Genomic DNA, 18,219 nt, shown 5'->3' on the forward strand with positions numbered 1-18,219 from the left:
CATATATTAATTATTCAGGGGTGTGGAATGAATACAATATCTACTTGCATAAACCCTCTTGTCCTGTAAAAAAAAAAAAATCGACTTCTCCCTTTGACTCCATGTAGTGTGGCAACAAATGATGGCAGTAATCTCATTATATAAGAGCTTGGATAATAGCCTCTCTGATTATGCCAAGGCTAATACTATAGTAGGGCTTGAAGACAAGCAATTTACTTTTTTTTTTTTTTTTACACCTTTCTGGGGCTGGAGGTAACAGTAAGCAACAGTTCCAGCGTTGGAATGCCATTTTGAATCCGTGCAAACCTACTAACGTGCATGTATTAAGTAAGGGTTTTCACCAACTCTTACTCGTACTGAGAAAGGTTGGAAATTTACTCCTGATACAGGCAGAATTAAAACTTCTTCCATGGTTGAGAAAAAAGTGGTTGGAGGGAAAGTGAACTTGTAAACACTCAGCAGATTTTCTCATGAGCAAATCTACATGCATACTTGCTTGTGCTAAGATACAGTCCAGAAATATTTTCTTGGAGTACGATTTCCTGGTCTGCTTCTGTAAATTCTTGTGAATTCATGAAATAGGTAAATCTGCATTAATGGAAAGACACATAGTATGGGTGCACTTTTGTGACTTTCTTGAAGAATGGGGCCCCTGATTAATTCTGGCGTTAACCAAGACTTATTGTTTTTATCAAAATTCTCTCTCTCTCTGTTGGGTAGCTTCAATGTGAATGAAAGCAATCTATTCTTTTACAAGAAGTATATTGGCACACAAAGTGGTTTTTACTGTGCCAGGAACTACTGTGGCAATATGTACTTGTTAAAACCCCAAAATATTTTTGCTTTTTGGCAATTTCTGTTACTATGGTGAGGGCCTGGCAGCTCCCACAACAAAGTTTTACAAAAGCCATGTTGAAACAAGACACACTGACACAGCCAAAAGACTGAGCACCAGTGTTGGATCTATTGGCTTTGTCAGTGCTTTTTTATTTGCATGCTTCCCATAAACGTATTGAAACTGGTTACACTGTTAATTTCATTATGAATATTTTTTTTAAATACAAGCATGCATCAACACATTTTACTAAATGATGCTTCAAAGAAATGGTACTGAAAATGTCACAGTAATTTAGCAAAACATTTTTATTTTTTATTTTTACTAGTTGCATGTTTTGTGAACATTTTATGTTGAAAGCAAAGAATGATCAGTCTTACTTTCAAATATTTGCATTTAATCAGAGAGCATTCTGGGAGCATTATACATAGCTTCATATTGGTAAACTTTGCAAAAGCAGTGCAGTCCGAGCTTGCCAGTGGCCCCTGCGGTGCAAGGGGGGGCATGTAGGAGGGATGGAGGGGGGAAGGTGAGCTCCGGGCCTGAGAGTTCCTGATTAAGTTCTGAAGGTAAGGGACTTCATTTGCTTTGCAGGTGTCCCCCTCAAGTTTTGTTACGCCATTGGAGCTTACAACATTTATTTATAGCACTCACCCAAATAATAAACTTTGCATTAATGAAACATAAAAACATTTCAAACAACATTAACATATGGATACAAATATTACCTCAACTGCAAACAACTACTTTCTCTGCTCCATAATGTGGTACTGTAAACCGGCAGCCGAAGGGTTTGTGCCACAGGGGGGTAGGCTAACTTGTCCTGAGGACACAATAAACATGGAAACTTGTCCTTGACACCAAAGAATATGCCCTGTGTATCGGGCTGTAAGATTTCCACACCCCTGATTAATGTAGCGTTAGGAGGAGATAAGTTAATACTTTTTTATGCTTTTTCAAAACAAATGGTATGTATACATTGAAGAAGAGAATCCTCTTATTTTTGTATTTTTGTATTTTTATCTACTAAAGGCTGGGCCATCAGGTGCCACGGATCAGCATCTTTATTAAAATGAATCTTTATTAGAAGTAGATGGCTAACTCTTGCTTGCTTTAGAGTTCAAGTGGGGCAGCTAAGTGAAGGGTTCACGGAGAGAAAAGCCTGGATTGTAGGAAAATCCATTAAGTTAAACTTACATTGCCTGGCATTGTGTAAGATTAGGGTGTTTTTTTATTTTTTTGTTTTTTTTTAATTTATTTATTCTTGTTTTTTATATACTGAATGGTTTTATGCTTTCTGGATCTTAGCTCATCTTTATATTGTTGATATTTAATTGCTGGGAACAGTTGCTCCTTTTTGTGAACCTTTTATGACTGTAAATGTGTTGGGCACATCCTGCACCATAAAGGTCTGAAGATTCTCAAAATGTTTTCTTCCTATCCGTCCAACTCTAAAGTTAGACACATTTATTTTAAAAGATTGGTTTCCTGTGATTTAAGGAAGTTGATTATTTGCTTTTGGTTCTCTGTGATGCAGAAGAAGCAGTTTTAAGTAATGGGTAGTTGGACCAATATCTGATTTTCCTGAAATTAGCCAAGATAGCACTTTTAGGTAGAAGCAGCTATCCACTTTTATTTGGCGCCCCTTGTAATTAATGTGCCCTGAATACTCATTTACCATAAGGCACAAGTAGAAAGAAGTGGATGACCCCTCCCACTGACCCACCCCACCTTTCCCCACCCCACCTCTACTTTGAGTAGGGCAAAGAGGACACAAACTCCCTATGGTTCATCTCCCCTCAATTGCATTGTGTAGTTTTCTTTTACCTGGTTTCTCAAAATTGTGGGTGGGGAATCTAGCATGGTTGGCAGAAGACTGTGATGTGATGCCATAGATGGGCCCGTATGTCTATTATGAATCAATTACAAATTATAAACTACAGAGCAAAATTTTTAACAAAAAGACATTTCATACTTACGTTTTGGATTTGATTAACAAGCAAACTGTTGAGGGAGCATGCTGATTGGGAGCAGAGGGTGCACCACATGAATTGAGTAGTTCTGTGGTTGATATTTAGTAGTTGAAGTCCGTTGCTTATCATGGAATCAAACCTAAGTTTGAGGTGCTAGCCCTGAGACTCTTTAAAGTTTAACATAGTTGCACATTGTGCGTCCACTTGGAAGATGCCTAATGGATTAATGTATCTGAAATCTAGGAGAGGAGCTTCACAGCGGTAGGGAGTGATGTGTTGCTTATGGTGCCAGAGATCTTAATTGGAATGTTGGTCAGTGTAGATGGCTGGCTAAGGGAGAAATGTTACATGTTTGCATGGGCATTAAATTGCAAGTAACGTCTATTTTGGCTAGTTAATGATGGTCAACATGGAAAGTTCTGTGCACAGCCTTACCTACCAGAGTTGGGAATTTTAAGAGAAACATCTTGCATGTTCAACCCGCTTGCTTGGTGGGCAGTGGTGGAAGGTTAGGTAGAGAAGTGAGGCTCATAAGAAGCAATATTGCAAAAGTGAGTGTCTTATCATGAGGCTTGTAGAAATAAATGAGGCCGTGCCGATGTAGTATTCTTTAAACTCCTGATGTAGATGCTTTAAAATGAAACACATTAGCAATTAGACACACCCTTTTGTTTCACTAGATTTTTTTGTCATCCTTACTCATCAATGTTTTTGTGCTCACTTCTTCTGTATCTTGTATATTATTCCACCAATTAAAATGCATATGAGGAAGCTTAAAATGCCTTAATCTGTTACAGGTTAACCTGAATGACTCACACAATCAAATGGTGGTCCACTGGGCTGGAGAGAAAAGCAATGTGATTGTAGCACTCGCCAGAGACAGTCTGGCACTTCTGGGATCAAAAAGCAGTCATGTGAGTATAATATGGGTTTTGATTTTGTGTGTCGTGACATATGGCCTAAGTGAACTGCTTTGAAACTGAAGAGAACACAGAACCTAGTTTTGTGGAGAAACACATTCTGAAAATAGTCTTAAAAGTGCACGGGTCTCCTTCAACGGGCAGGAAAATGTGTCCTCCCTTATCAGTCCTGGTAGATTCCGTGAATATACATTTTGTATCCAAGTGTGAAATAATTTAATGTAAAAATGATGCTTAAAAATAATTTGGTTTTTCAAATCGGGCATTCAAGAGAGATCTACATTCTGAAGCGGTTAACGCTGGAAGGCTTGTTTAGTCATTCCTTTTGTTTGTGCGCAGCCTCACTCTGAGCCTCAAACAGATTAGGCTCACATGCTGAATCCAAGTAAGCCCAACCCCAGGACATAGCGGTTTTTCTGCACTCACAGGCGTGGGCAGGTAAACTTGGGTTTACTCTCACCTAGTGGGAGCATTTTCAAAACTCTCCCCAAACATGACAGTCTGCTCCCCGTCAGTGGGAGCTTTAAAAATGCTCCCTCAGGCTGGGAGCAAATTTTGATCAGTTTTCCTGCCTGCTCTAATGGAGCAAGGAAAGAGATCAAGATATTGCTTTTTCCTAAATTCATCAGCTTAAATTACTGCTACATCAGGGCAGGAGTTATGCCGGCTCCCGCAGCATGTGGTGAGCCGGCTGGTGCTGCGGGGGCCCCGGGTCTACCCTGTAGCCCCCAAGGAGTGTATGGAGGATGCCTTGGATGGGTGCCTATCTTTAAATATTGCGGGCCCTGGGATGGGGTCCCTGTCCCTGAAAATGGCTCAAGGAGGGTGTTCCCTCCCCACCCCCCCTTAGGAACAAAACCCATCAAAAAAGCCCCCCCCCAGAGCCTACTAAGCCGGGGGGGGGGTGAGGTGAGGGGGAAGAGGGCACTTGGTCCTTTTCCCCTTTAAAATAAAAACAGCCTTAGGGGACGGGGCCCGTAGGGCACAAGGCCGGCAGCGTGTGGGGGAATTGGCCACAGGCCAGACCCTGCAGCCAACCACCTGTCCCGTCCTTTGGTGGTTTAGATTTATGGCTGGATTTTGATTTACTTTATCTAAAAAAAAAAAAAAAAACTAACAAAAAAAAACTTGAAATACCCTGAAAAAAATACAAAGGTTAAAGTAGCGGTATAGTTAGGTGAAATGTTCAGTAACAACGTAACATTTTAAACAATAAATTCCACAGAAATTCACCAGTTATTTTGTTATCTCAAGGAACCATGGCTTGTGCCCTAAGTTAACTGTAAATCCGGACACAAAATTTTCCCAAAAGTTGCTATCTTTGGACTAGTTTGTGCATGGGAAGTTTTAGGGTGATCCTTCAAAAGGGGGCTGAGAAAAAAGGAGAGTCCCAAAACACAAAATCCTCATGCATTTTCCATAGACTCTTTCAAGCCGGGCTACAGCAAAAACTGCTGAAGGGAATTACACCAGATTTTGCTCGAAGCTAGATCTTGGTAGGCAGATTGTGATTTGGTGTGAATCCGTTAAGTAGTTTTTGAGAAATGCAGGCTAATAAATAATTGTGTATCTGGACGGTTTGGTCCGCAAAAGGAGCACCAGTTAAAAACCAGAGCAGTCTGATTGGCCCAGGGAACATTTCTTCCCCTTGGGCCATTTTGCCCCAGCGGGAGTCAGACTCCCTCAGGAGCACGCATGCTGATTTGCTGCCAGGAACATGAGAAAAATGTTGCTGGCAGCCACCACAGGACTCGATGACTTACTCCTCTGTTAAAAAATAATAATAATATAAGGGAGCAGGGAAGGATACCCTGACCCATTTAGACCCCATGAGTGGAGTGTAGAGGGATCCCCGCCTTGTGGCTAAAAAGTGATAAGATAGACAATAATGCCACAATCCTGTGTCCGTCCCATCGGTTTGGGGGAAAAAAAACACAAAATGGCAGCCAGGCTGCATTCATTAGTCATAAGCCCCCGGGAAGCTAACCTCTGGAGCCAAAAGCATAAAGGGAGGGGCGGTCACTCAGTTCCCCCTCCCCAAGCCTCCGGGGGCCCCATCACACCACAAGACTCTTATTGAACTGGATTTCATGCGTGCCTGTTGAGTGTACTAGGCCCAGCCACACAAGTGAGGTAGCATTTTTAAGTCACAGAAATGTGAGGAAAATTTGCAATTTTATGCAAAGTTTGTGGTTTGCAGGGCATTGTGGGAAAGAAATCTTTGTGGAATGCATGGGAGGCATACCACCCAAGGCTACTCTGTCTAATTTTCAGAAATGTGTGGGTTTGGCAGTTTTCCACGGGGGAGGAGAGATCGATCCCTGGCCAAAAAACGCTGCTACCCCCCATTGCCAAATCAGATAATTTTTGTGACAGGAAATGTTGATGTCTCCACATTGTACTTTGGGGCCTTTCCTGTTGCGGACACTCGGCCTATCCACACAAATGAGGTACCATTTTCATCAGAAGACTTAAGGGCGATGGTTGTAGGAAGGAAGCTTGAAACTCCCCTCAGATTCCAGAACTTTCTATGACAGGAATGTGAGGCAAATGTTTTTTTTTTAAGTCAAAGTTTGAGGTTTTCGAGGCAACCTGGTGAGAGCCACGCAAGGTATCCCATCCTGGATTCCCCTAGATGTCTAGGTTTCAAACATGTACAGGTTTGCTAGATTTGCCTAGGCGCTGGCTGAGCTAGGGCCCAAAATCCACAGCTATCCCTTTGCAAGAAAAAGAAAATAGGTCAGTTTTGAGTGGAAAGATGTGATGTATCCTTGTTACATTTTAATCGATTTCCCGTTGTGAACGCTAGGCCTATCTACACAGGTAAAGTGTGGGTAGGCCATGTCTTGAATCAGAAGACATGTGGGAGCATAGAATAGTAGGATATTAATTTTTAACAATTGGATATCGGTGCATTTCTGCCTTCCAAATATAATCCAGTATTTAGGAAAGAAGACATTTTGAAAAATACCATCTAAATGTAGGGGTACACTCGAAATCAGAGACGTACAAATAACCACTGCTCATAAACTACATATCTTGATCCCATTTCAGAAATTCATAGGTTACAAAGATAGACATTTTTTGCTTTACATATGTCATTGTATGAAGTAGTCTATACTCAGTACACAATTGAAAACTATTGTAAGGTACAGCTCAGTTGTTGGCACTGGGTAGCTCGGGTTCTTGGCAAACCTGCAGAGTCTATATATCCCCACAACTAAAAGGGTCTAGCGAACGTAATGGTACATTGCTTTTTGTAAATCTGTCATTGTAATGAAAACATTATCACAAATGGCCATTTTCCAACTCATTTTTATTATTTATTTATTCCAACAGTTAGTTTCTTTGGGAAAACCTTGAGGGATCTACACATATGGCCCCTTGCTGAATTTGGAATGTTGTCTACTTTCCAGAAAGATATAGCTTTCCTGGATCACCCATGGGTTTCTCACTGATTTAACTTTTACCACAAACTAGAAGTAGTTTGAAAGCGGAAAAAAAAAAATGGGCTACCTCTGTCCAAGAAAGGATCCCCATGTAAGAGTGTGTATGTTTCTGTGAACATTGGAGACAAAGCGTTCCACTTTTGCTGGCAACCTCTCTTACTGCAGCCTTGAGAAAAGCACAGAGTGAAAGCAATGCCTTGTATAAGAACACAGTACTGATCTAAGCGAAGAACAGCTAAATAGAGAAAATAAGACAAGACTGCAAATGTGGCTAACGTTAAAATAATAAAACGTAGCCGAATAATATTTATCTAGGTTAAAGTGCACAGCGGCAGGCCTAGTTTGCTGAAATAATGTATGTAAAACTATAGCTAAAATGGCTACTCAACACCTCTTTGAAAAATGTCAAAACTGTGGTAAAAATGTTGTTTTTTGATTAAGCTCAACATGTTTCTGAAAGCTTGAAAGAAGATAACTTTAGCACATCAAACCGTTCTTTGATGCCATTTTTATGAAAATAATCCAGAGCACTTTTTTCTCAAACAACTTGAAATGTAACTGTATTCTTGCTATTTTCTCACCCCACTCCAGGGGAATCCACAAACCCTGGGTATGTTTAGAATCCAGAGGATGTTGGAAAAATAGCAGACAAGTTTGACGTGGATAGCTTATGTGGACAAAGGGTTATAGAGACCTAAACGCAAACTGTTCCAAATACCCAAGTAAAGGCTATGCGCTGTGGGGAGAAAGGCTTAGCAGCGAAAAGGTTAGAGCCAGTGGGCATGTAAGGGTGGGTTATTACTACACAATTAACGGTTAATTTAATACATTGAATCTCAGAGATAATCTTAGTGGGCATGAGCTTTGTTACTGGTTACTAATTTTGACAGAACCCTTGGAAGTAGAAGATTCTGTTTGTGCTGATGCTGGCTAATTCCCCTGTAAGTGAGCCTGACAGTTTGGGTTGGCTGCCAGGCTCCTGCAATTAAAAAAAAAACAAAGACAAAAACCGTAAAGAGAAGAAAACAAATAACATTTTTCCATCAAAGTCAGCAGTGAGACAGTAGTAATTAAAAAAAAAAAGATGCAAAAAAAGGAAGGCCTCCTAAGTGACCTCCTGCTTCACAAAGGTGATTTCACTCGCAGTCTTTCAATTTTGCTGAATAGATGGGGAGCTCAAGTTAGTAGTACTGGCCTGTACAAAGAGGCTGGTATAAAACATATTTTTTCATATAATAGTGTTGCACCTAATCTCTCTTTTGCCTCATTCCAGGGAGCTGTTTCCATTGACAAAGTGTCACTACACTTGAAGTGGTTATTGTCACATTGCTAGTATTTCAAGGCTAACATCTGCCACAGCCATGCATCCTGCTCGTGGTTACAGGTTGTCCTTTCCAAATGCTATCAGCCATCCTAAAACAACAGAAATTAGCTCTAGAGGTTTTTTGTTACAACTTCTGGTGGAAAGCAGATGATGTACCTGACTACTAAGGAGTGCTTAACGTCTTGTTAAAAGCGATGCCTGCTTAAGTTAGGTGGCAGTGTTTTAACATGCAAATTTAGTAATTGTGTGTTTTGTTGTCCTCCATTTTGTCTGATAAATGGCAGTCATGCATTGCCAAAGTGCAGCATTGGGCTGCACAAGAGTTAACCTCCTTTTCCTTGCTCAAGGGCAATAGGTGGTTGGGATTACTCCATCATGCAATGCCCAAGTGCTACAGGGGGCAGTCTGTAGTGTACAGTGTGTACTCTGCAGTCACACACCCACGCCTTACCCATAAATGAAGGGGGGAATGATGACTATGTTCTATCCCAAGAATGACTGTGGCTAGAAAAAGAGCCAACAGGGCAGCTAGTTGTTGCCCCACTCCTCTGTGGCGTGCCCAGTTCAAGCCACCCAAGAGTAGGTCAGCTGGCGCCTGTGTCTGTGCTCATCTGCAGTTGGCAACAGGTCACGGAGCAGGTGCCAGCTGAACCGCCGTGCCACTATTGTACATCCAGGCCGCAAACACAGCCACAAGAGCTGCTTTCACCCAGACCTCCAACTTTTTTTGTTTGAGAATACTTTACAATCCAACCAGTGAACAGGTTTCCGCCCATGGGTAAGCACAGAATGTGCCCTGATCTCTGAATGGGACGATCCTAATGTCACCGTGAATGAAAATGTGGTCATAGCATTATTTCAACTGGACTTTTGGCTAGGCAAGGGGAATCATTTCCTGTGCACCTTTCAGTTGCCCATCTGCCCTTGTGCAAGGCAGGAGGTGATGGGTGTAATTAACGCTTTCCTGGCTCTTAAGCAAGGCTGGAGAGGGAAGAAGCAACTCCCTACTCTTGTGATAGCTGGACAGATAAGGCTGTGTATAGCACTTTGGCAACAGGTTTGTGGGTACAACAGCTTTGTTTGTTTCTGTCTCCTTAGTCTTTGAAACAGGCCAGGGAAAAAGAATCCGAAGTGGGTGTGCTTACCGATCTACTTGTGAAGCAGTTTAGCACCATGCATTCTATCTTTTTTCATTTTTTTTCAGTGTTTGGGGACACTGTGAGACAGCGATACCATGGCATCATGTGCATGAACAAGGTTTTCCTTTTGTCCACAGTTTGATATTACACAAAATTATATCTACTTTGAGATGCGCAAAGAACACTACCATTTTTGGGCTCAAACTGTTGAACGCATTTTCAGCAAACAGAGACAAACGTTGAATGCTTGAAAAGCTGATGTCTCCTAACATTTTTGTTCAGATCTGTAAGCTCATCTTACCTTATTTGTCTTCTTTATGTTAATTGATAAAGGGGCACGTTCATAGGTTGCTGGAACTTTTGACTTGTTTAAGATGTTCACACCATTAATCAGTACATACCATAAATATCATCAAACAATAGAAATACTTTAGAGCCAGTAATTCTCACACACCTTAACCCATTAGGTCATGAATAACCACACCTTTAGTATCAGTTAGAAAATGTATTTCCCTACATTAACAATGCTAGTATTACCTAAATTAGTCTCAAAACTACATGCTATAACTAATGCGTTAATGACTAATCCTTCTAAAGCCAAAAGTACAAATCAGCAATAAGAGTAATTGCGCAATGGTAATAACATACATTGGATTTCAGCAATTGAGAAACATCAATTAGCAATTTAGTTTGAATGGATGAAAAACTCACTAACATCAAATTAGCATCAGCATGTTTTTGGACTTCATGCAAAAGAATTTAGTCAACACAAATTTGGAAAACATCTAACTATGGCTCTATCAAAAGGCAGCAGTTGGTACCTAGAAATAAAAGACAAATTAATAATAAAGACAATTGGAGTTTGATATACCTGTCCTTATGGATCAGCAAGCGGTGGATAGATAGTCTTCGTCAAGCGGACATCAGTTCAATCAGCATCGGGACATGGCAAGGGAAATGGTTCAGAATTGGGGTAAAGAAGTATCTAGAATAGGCAACAAAGGTGCTACGAACTCTAAGCATTGAGCGCAAAAGCAAGCACCAGTATTACGCATGGAGCACTGGAAAAGTGAAGCATCGAGTGGAGTAGATCTCTGCTGAGCAACAAAAGTGACCCCAGTAAGGTGTCAAAGAAAAATTACCAAGAATTCTTAGTGCAGTGTGGTTAAGTTAAAATGATCCCACGTTGTCATTGATCAAAGAATCATGCGATAGCCATTAGTCCAATAAAATTTATATTTCAGATCTAAGATATAACTAAACAGTCTTTCACACGTTGATGATTGGTTCCTCTCCTTTACTTAAATAATTTGACTCGTCAAGAAGCAACTTTAAAATCCTTCCGTCAGTACATCCATTATTCTCTCCTGGGAATATTGCTTTCTCATACGCTTCGAGTTAACATTTGTAACCGTTTTGGAACATTCGGGTTTCTCCACACATTACCTAACAAACAGTTCCTTGTGAAGACAGGAAAAACATTTTTGCTACTACTATAATTCTGGTCAACCTTCCGTTAGAACTATACATCTTTAGTCAGCAAACATGAGATCATATTTTATTCTGCCATATTTTTCTGATAAACAGCTGTGCAATACTAAGGCTTAGACCTCGGTAACTTTGAGGCCTATAGTTAATTTAAGCAAATACATAGAATCCACTCGTTAAGTATAACCCATTGCTGCATTTTACATTATTATAAGCTCTGAATAAAGATTAATTGGCTTTTTAGTAAAAGATTACAGAGTAGGTGATGGCCATTCAAGTAGACACATTTTCCAGTTGCACGTTATTTTTTAAGTTAATTCATTTTCTATGCAAATACAGAATACATGAAATATTTGTTAGTAAAAGTTTCAGTGCTCACACATCCTTTGAAGAGTTTTGGATTATATGCAGAGAAATATATTGTATGTCTCATACCATTTAATTGCAAATGCAAAAGTTATTTGGGACTCCCTTCCACCGATTAGACTGATCTGCGTGAAATTGGTACATCTTCGATGCCCTATTAAACTTTGTGTCTTCAATATGTTAAGGATGGATAAACTTACTTAGAGGTTTAAATTAATGATTTGCTATGATGCAAGATGTTACCCATCATCATAACAGTAGCCATTCATCCTGTGTCTATGTACTCCCATTTTTTGCCATTGCAGGGAAGTGAGACAAGGATTTGTGATTTTATCAGCAGCACAACATATAGTGCAATGGATGACCATGGATTGAAACCCAGGGCTTTTCATTAGTTGTTACCAAACCCCTAGCTTTTGTTAATTTGTAGTAGTGTCATCTTCTGTGCAGTGTTACTATATCTTTTGTGTCTGCTTTGCGTACTGCATATTGACCGTGTATGGAGTTTGACCAAAAGAATATTTTCTGCTCAGGTGTTTTTTTGGTTCCCGTTCCATTTAAAAAAAGAAAAATCACCTGGCTTTGTGCTGTTGATTCACCTGGTGGTTCCTCTTGCTCAGCTTGTATTTAGCTACAAAAGTGTACAAACAGTGCCCCATGGAGAAAGCATATTGACCAAATGCGTCTTCTCTCGCCATCTTTCCAAGACTGATCTCCATAAGTTCATCTCTCTTGCAGCCACTGTTACACACTGTTACAACGTGCAGCAGAGATGAAAAGTTTTCCTTCTTTGTCCTTCTAGTATGATTACTGTATTCCTGTTTAAGAACACCATGTTTTTACTGCAATCAAGCACGCACTGTTAGCATTACCATTCAAATGATTATCCCACCTTTGTAGAACCTATGTGCATTACATGCCCTTGTTAGTATTAAAGAATTCAGTGCTTGTATGCAGTCAGGCCTGTTTTCATGTAATATTGATTATTAATATTATACAAATGACCTGACACACACAACAGATGTAAATGTTAAGTTACTTGAATATTGCTTCATACTTGAATTTAGTTAGTTTAGCAGCTCTCCCAGTGTTTGGCCGGTGTGTAACAGAGACAGAGGGATATAAAAATCATGGCCCTCTGACCCCACAATGTAGATAACTAATGAAAGTTGGGATTAGAACTCAAAAGGCTCTTGGAACTATAGTTTCCAGCTTTACTGCTACACCACATCTCCTTGGAAAAATGCCCCCTTAACACAACCAGCTCACCTCCAAAAAGGTTTGTGATGGATTTTCCTCCCTGCCTTTGCTATCACGTTGTTCAATTCAGTTATGTTTACCATTTGTCCTTGAACGTCTTTGTACTTAAATAATTTTTATATGGGGGTCCAAACTTAAGATACCATTAGATGTGTTGGAAAGTTCAAACTTCTCCGCAAAAAAGTACAAAGTTGGACTTCTTGTTTTTTTACAAGGTTTTATTGTAACACTGTAAAGTTGACAGTTTAACAACTTTTGCTCAATTATTCCTCTTGCAGGTGTATGTATCCTACGATTATGGGAAATCATTTCAGAGAGTGTCCGATAAATTTAACTTCACTGATGGGAATTCAAGTGAAGTGGCTGTTGCTCAGTTTTTTCATAGCCCAGCTGACAATAGAAGGGTAAGTTATGTAGCAACCTTGTGCGTGTCAGTTTGTAAGTTTTAAATAAACACAGACATGTAATCGGGTGAACCGAAATGACTAACCAGGCTATCCATACCAGGCATGTGTTATGAAGACTCAACCACAGTGCCCTAGGTATAGTACCTTTGGAAAGAAAGATAGGCAGTTTAGCAACTTGTACTGCTCCAACATTGATCCTGTATGAGAAATCCTACATTTTGGGGAGAGGAAAGAGGGATGGGCTTTTTACCCTGCAGGGAGTTAGTCACACTGCTCTACCTCAGGTAACGATCTGTTCTCATGCTCAAGTTTGGAATTAGTTGACTATCTGACAATGGACAGAAATCAGTTGAACTTTGTCTCCCTTGATGGTTGTGCTATATGAGTGCTTGGAAGGCACCATGTATTCAACGTTTCTTTCTCCAAGTTGCTGAAAAAGGCATATCCAAAAGCTCTGATATTTGTAAATGCAATCACTTCATGGAACGCAGAAGAAAATTGGCACCAAAGAAAATGGGTGCAAAAGCAGAATGCGGTGTGCTGTACAAAATCTTACCCGACATGTCCCCACCATAGCCTGGCAGGACCAAAAATCATTACAGGTTTTCAGAAATTAGATTTATGTGGTTTTCGTCCAGGTAGACAACTAACGCTAAATAATGTAATCAACAGCTGGAAACTGTATATTTGTATAAGAGTGATAAGCCTCTTAGCTCACCAATGGCATTATCATAAGACAGATTGGGGGCAGGGGAGACAAAAAAAAAATAGTAAGTTGATGTTCAAAAACAATAACTTAATAGATGTCTCAAAATATAGTGATGCCATTGGATGTATTAAGGTAAAAGACATCCATGTGTTGAAGAAATGCACTTTTTTGAAATTTTAATAGAATTTGCCAAACTTTTACATGTTTTTTGTTGCACAGTGTGCATGCCAAACATTTTCATGTATTGTCGCACATGGTGTCTTGGAGCCAAGCAAAACATTTGGCTCGGTTCTCCTTGTTAATGTGTTGGCTAGTCCAAGCTTAAGATTGCTCTTTTCTTCTTCGCTAGTACATCTTTGTGGATGCCAATGCCCAATACCTGTGGATCACGTTCGATTTCTGCATTCATGTCCGTGGCTTCTCTGTTCCTTTCAAACCAACAGACATGCTCCTGCACAATACAAACCCCAACCTTGTGCTGGGGATTGACAAATCCGGCCTAAATAAACAGGTAAGACAGATTTACTTAAAACAAGCCTCCATGATCTCTGTAAAAATTGTATTAAATATTCTGCCCTCTGATCTTCATTTAAAAAATTCAATTAGAGTACTAAACCCTAGGTCTGTATCCTTGATTCCCTTCGAAACAGTCAGTTTAAATTTTTTTGGTCTCCCAGGTGTACATTTTTTGGTTTCCCAGATGTAAATTTTTTGGTCTCCCAGATGTACATTTAAGTCATACTACAATAATGTTATGATAACGCTTTATCCGGTTGCTGTAGCAATTAATGAAGAAATAGGCAAATATGCAGGATGTGGTGGTAGGTAAATTGGTCCGGGAAGTTACATTACTGACACAAATCACCTAGTCCTTGCATTTTTTAAGGCAATGTCTCTAATTTCTTTGTGTACTGTCTTAATTACAGCTCTGGAAGTCGGAGGATTTTGGTCAAACTTGGATTATGGTTCAAGAGCATGTTAAATCCTTTTCCTGGTAAGCGATTGTCTTTGGTTACCTTGCTTGGGTGACCACATGCCCTAGAGGCAAATTCTGGGCAGGGTCTGTAGGAATTCAGACAAAGGGTCACAATTCAGGAAGAAAGGTGAATTGTACAGACACATATGTGAAGGTCAAGCAATAATATAACAGTAAATAAAAATCCCTACCCTCTCCCACCCAGCCTGCATTTTCCTTGTTCTCCCGCATTCATCTCTTGCCCGCCATTTGTTGTCCATGTTTCACCCAGACCCTCTGTTGCCTGATAGCTTGCTTCCCAGCCACTCCTACTCACCCTGTGTTGTCCGTTTGCTCCTGCACGCCCTCCAGCACACCCTGAATGTTCAACTTGCTGCCCCACCTCCTCCCTCACCCCCTATTGTCAGCTTGATATCCCATTCACTCCCCCATTCTCTTTTTGTTATCCTACTCTTCCATCTTCTCCTGCCCACCTGTGTTGGTTTTGTGCTTTACCAGCCATTCTGGTGTCCGCTTGCTGCCACAGCCACTCCCACCTACACTTCACTATCAACTCATTGTCCAGCCCCTGCTTCCCATCCTCCGTCAGCTTGTTTCCACTATGTATGTATCTGTGTGTGTATGTATATATAGAAACCATAGAAATGTACTTAAAAAAATAAAGGTTACAAGGACGTTACTAGCATAAAGCCATAGAAATTCAACAGTTATAGTGAGTTATTTCAAATAACTATAAATCAGACCTCCGGCATGAACTCTTTTTTTCAATAATTTGACTGCTAATGTTTCATTTTTTATTTTTATTGATGTTATAAGTTTTCATGTCTTCCCTGTAACTTTGGGACTTTTTCAGTGAATTTCTAAGTTTTATTTTATTTCCATTTCCTAACTATAAGATCCCTGTAACCTGTGTTTTTTTTTCTTAAACTTATGTTTATTGAATTTTACCGATTTCAAAGCATGGCAAAGCTCGTGAGTACAGGATACAGTGTTTCTTCAGATTACTGTAACATGTCTCATCATTCTTCAGACTGATGGTGACCTCGGAACACAATAGTATGCATCTAAACAAGCCACGTCAATTTCCCCCTAATACATGAACAATAAACTAAAAAAAGAAAAACAAAAAACACAGAAATAGCATTGAGAAAGAAATCCAGGTGAGCAGAGCATGCCAATTGTCCTTCGGGTTGCTGTAGAGAATACTATGCGAAATTAAAAACTGGAAGAGATGCAGTGCTCATGTATGGGAGGAGCAGGCCACCAGTGGCAGCCCCGTGGATAGACAGCGTAGAAGAGGGCCCCAGGAATATTCAACGTTTTTGAATTTGTCTCTAAAAATATACGTCAGTCTTTCCATTGTGAGTGCGTGCCACAATAGTGTACGCCATTGAGTCCAAATGGTGCCGTTTTCTTCTTCCATGCAGCTGCAGTTGTTATTTTTTCGGCCTCCCAAGCATAACCACATTATGGCTTTGGCACTTCTAGGTTGCTATTTTAGAGAGTCATCCCTGATGCCCAAGAGCGCTAACTACAGGGTCTCTCGGATTGGCTAGCCTAATATTTATTTCATGTGAGCTAGAATCTCAGCCCAAAAGGGACGCAGCACAGGACAATCCCACCATATATGACAGAAATCGCCCAAGAGTCCACACCCTCTCCAGCAGAGATCAGAGGTCTCTGAGAATATCCACTTCTATTTAGTGGGGTAAAGATACCAATCATACATTATCTTATAATGGCCTTCTCTCATACCTTTGTTTATGTTTTGGTATATCCCTTTATAACACTTCCCTTATCCCTCCCGGTATGTCCTGTCCTAGAGTGTGTTCTCAGACGGTGACATAACGAGGCTGTGTGATAAGCTGTAACTGCAAGAGTAGTGGGGTAGAGAAGGGATAATGTGCCCCTAGAGAACCAGTGTTTCTCGCAAATCTTTCAATTGGTATGAGGTCCCGTGTAGCTGCTGCGCGAACCTCCTGCTGTAGTGTCCAGTGGTAGGTAGTGAAAGTGCTCTGAGTTCGGTGGGTGGAAATCCTGTTGTGTTCAAATGTCATGAAATGCCAGTTTTAAAACAAATCAGGTATGGTGAGGCATCTTCCTTTCCTACATGCGTCGAGTGGTTCACGGGTGGGAACAACCCGTTAAAGTGAATGGGCGTGTAGGTGGACATGAAAGTCATCCAGCTGGCGTATCTGTTCACTTCGTCCCAGCCTGTCAGGTTTGTTTTAGATGAGGTGTTTTAATATACATTTAGTGGTCGAGCTGTTTTTGGCTTCCACAACTGACGGCTGTGTGCGGTGGGGGTTTGCCACAGGGCCTGTCTCTTTGGGTGTGAGAATAGGTGTGGGAGGGTGTCTCTGGGTGTGAGAGTGGGTCTGTGTGAGTGTGTGTCTGTGTGAGAGTGTCTGGGTGTGAGAGTAGGTGTGAGAGGAAGTCTCTGGGTGTGAGAGTGGGAGTGAAAGTGTCTGAGTGGGTGCATGAGTGTGAATGGGTCTCTGAGTGGGTACGCAAGTGTGCGTGGGTCTGTGAGTGGGTGCATGAGTGTATGGGTCTGTGGGTACGTGAGTGTGAGTAGATTTGTAAGTGGGTACATGAGCCTTTACGTCTGTGAGTGAGTGCATGAGTTTGAGTGGGTCTATGAGTGAGTGAGCAAATGAGTCTCTGTGTGGGTCTGTGAGCCTGAGCGGGTCTGTGACTGGGTACATAAATGTCTGAGAGGGTCTGTGAGTGGGTGCATGAGTGTCTAAGTGGGTCTGTAAGTGGATTTGAGTGTCTGGGTAGGTCTATTAGTGAGTACAAGAGTCGCTGAGTGGGTGCAAGAATGTCCTAGTGGGTCTGTGAGTGAGTACATAAGTCTCTGATTGTGTCTGTGAATGGGTTTGTGAGTGTCTGTGTGAGTATGTCAATAACTGTGTGAGTGACTAGGCCACAAAGGAACCTCACTTGCCCTTTTATTCCACAAAAGTCCCCAGCTTTGCACAAAATATCTACCCAAGTGGAGATGGGTAAAAGTCCAGTTTGTATTCTACACTACAGCTGTGTAATGGAGCACACAGAAATATCACCAGTGACCCTGTGTGCATTTTGGCAACATGGTTGTTCCTGTTTCTCTAAAATTCTGTGATAACATGAATCATCCTATAAAGTGGCCAACAAGACTAGAAAGATGTAAATATCCACCAAACCAGGGTCCTTCCTTTTAGGTATATGAGGTAAGTTCTTCTTTTTTTGTGGAGATTACCTCATATTCCTCCACCTCAAGAATGCACCACCAAAATCAGCGGCAAACGCATGGGGATGCCTTTTGGTAAGCTGTCCACTCAGACCCACTCAGACACTTTCTCAGTCACCCACTCAGAGACTCATGCAC

The 18,219-nt window shown here is 40.9% G+C and overlaps 1 protein-coding gene across 1 annotated transcript in view; it reads left to right on the forward strand.

Annotated features, from left to right (window-relative positions):
* Window positions 1-18,219, forward strand: part of SORL1 (sortilin related receptor 1) — a 669,532-nt gene that overhangs the window by 78,813 nt on the left and 572,500 nt on the right. The window contains exons 2-5 of the mRNA XM_069225024.1: window positions 3,606-3,722; window positions 13,033-13,158; window positions 14,220-14,381; window positions 14,797-14,864. Of these exons, the coding sequence (XP_069081125.1) occupies window positions 3,606-3,722; window positions 13,033-13,158; window positions 14,220-14,381; window positions 14,797-14,864 (473 nt within the window). The remainder of the gene's footprint in view (window positions 1-3,605; window positions 3,723-13,032; window positions 13,159-14,219; window positions 14,382-14,796; window positions 14,865-18,219) is intronic.

The sequence above is a fragment of the Pleurodeles waltl genome, chromosome 3_1 (genome assembly GCF_031143425.1).
Source record: "Pleurodeles waltl isolate 20211129_DDA chromosome 3_1, aPleWal1.hap1.20221129, whole genome shotgun sequence".
Lineage (NCBI taxonomy): Eukaryota > Metazoa > Chordata > Amphibia > Caudata > Salamandridae > Pleurodeles > Pleurodeles waltl.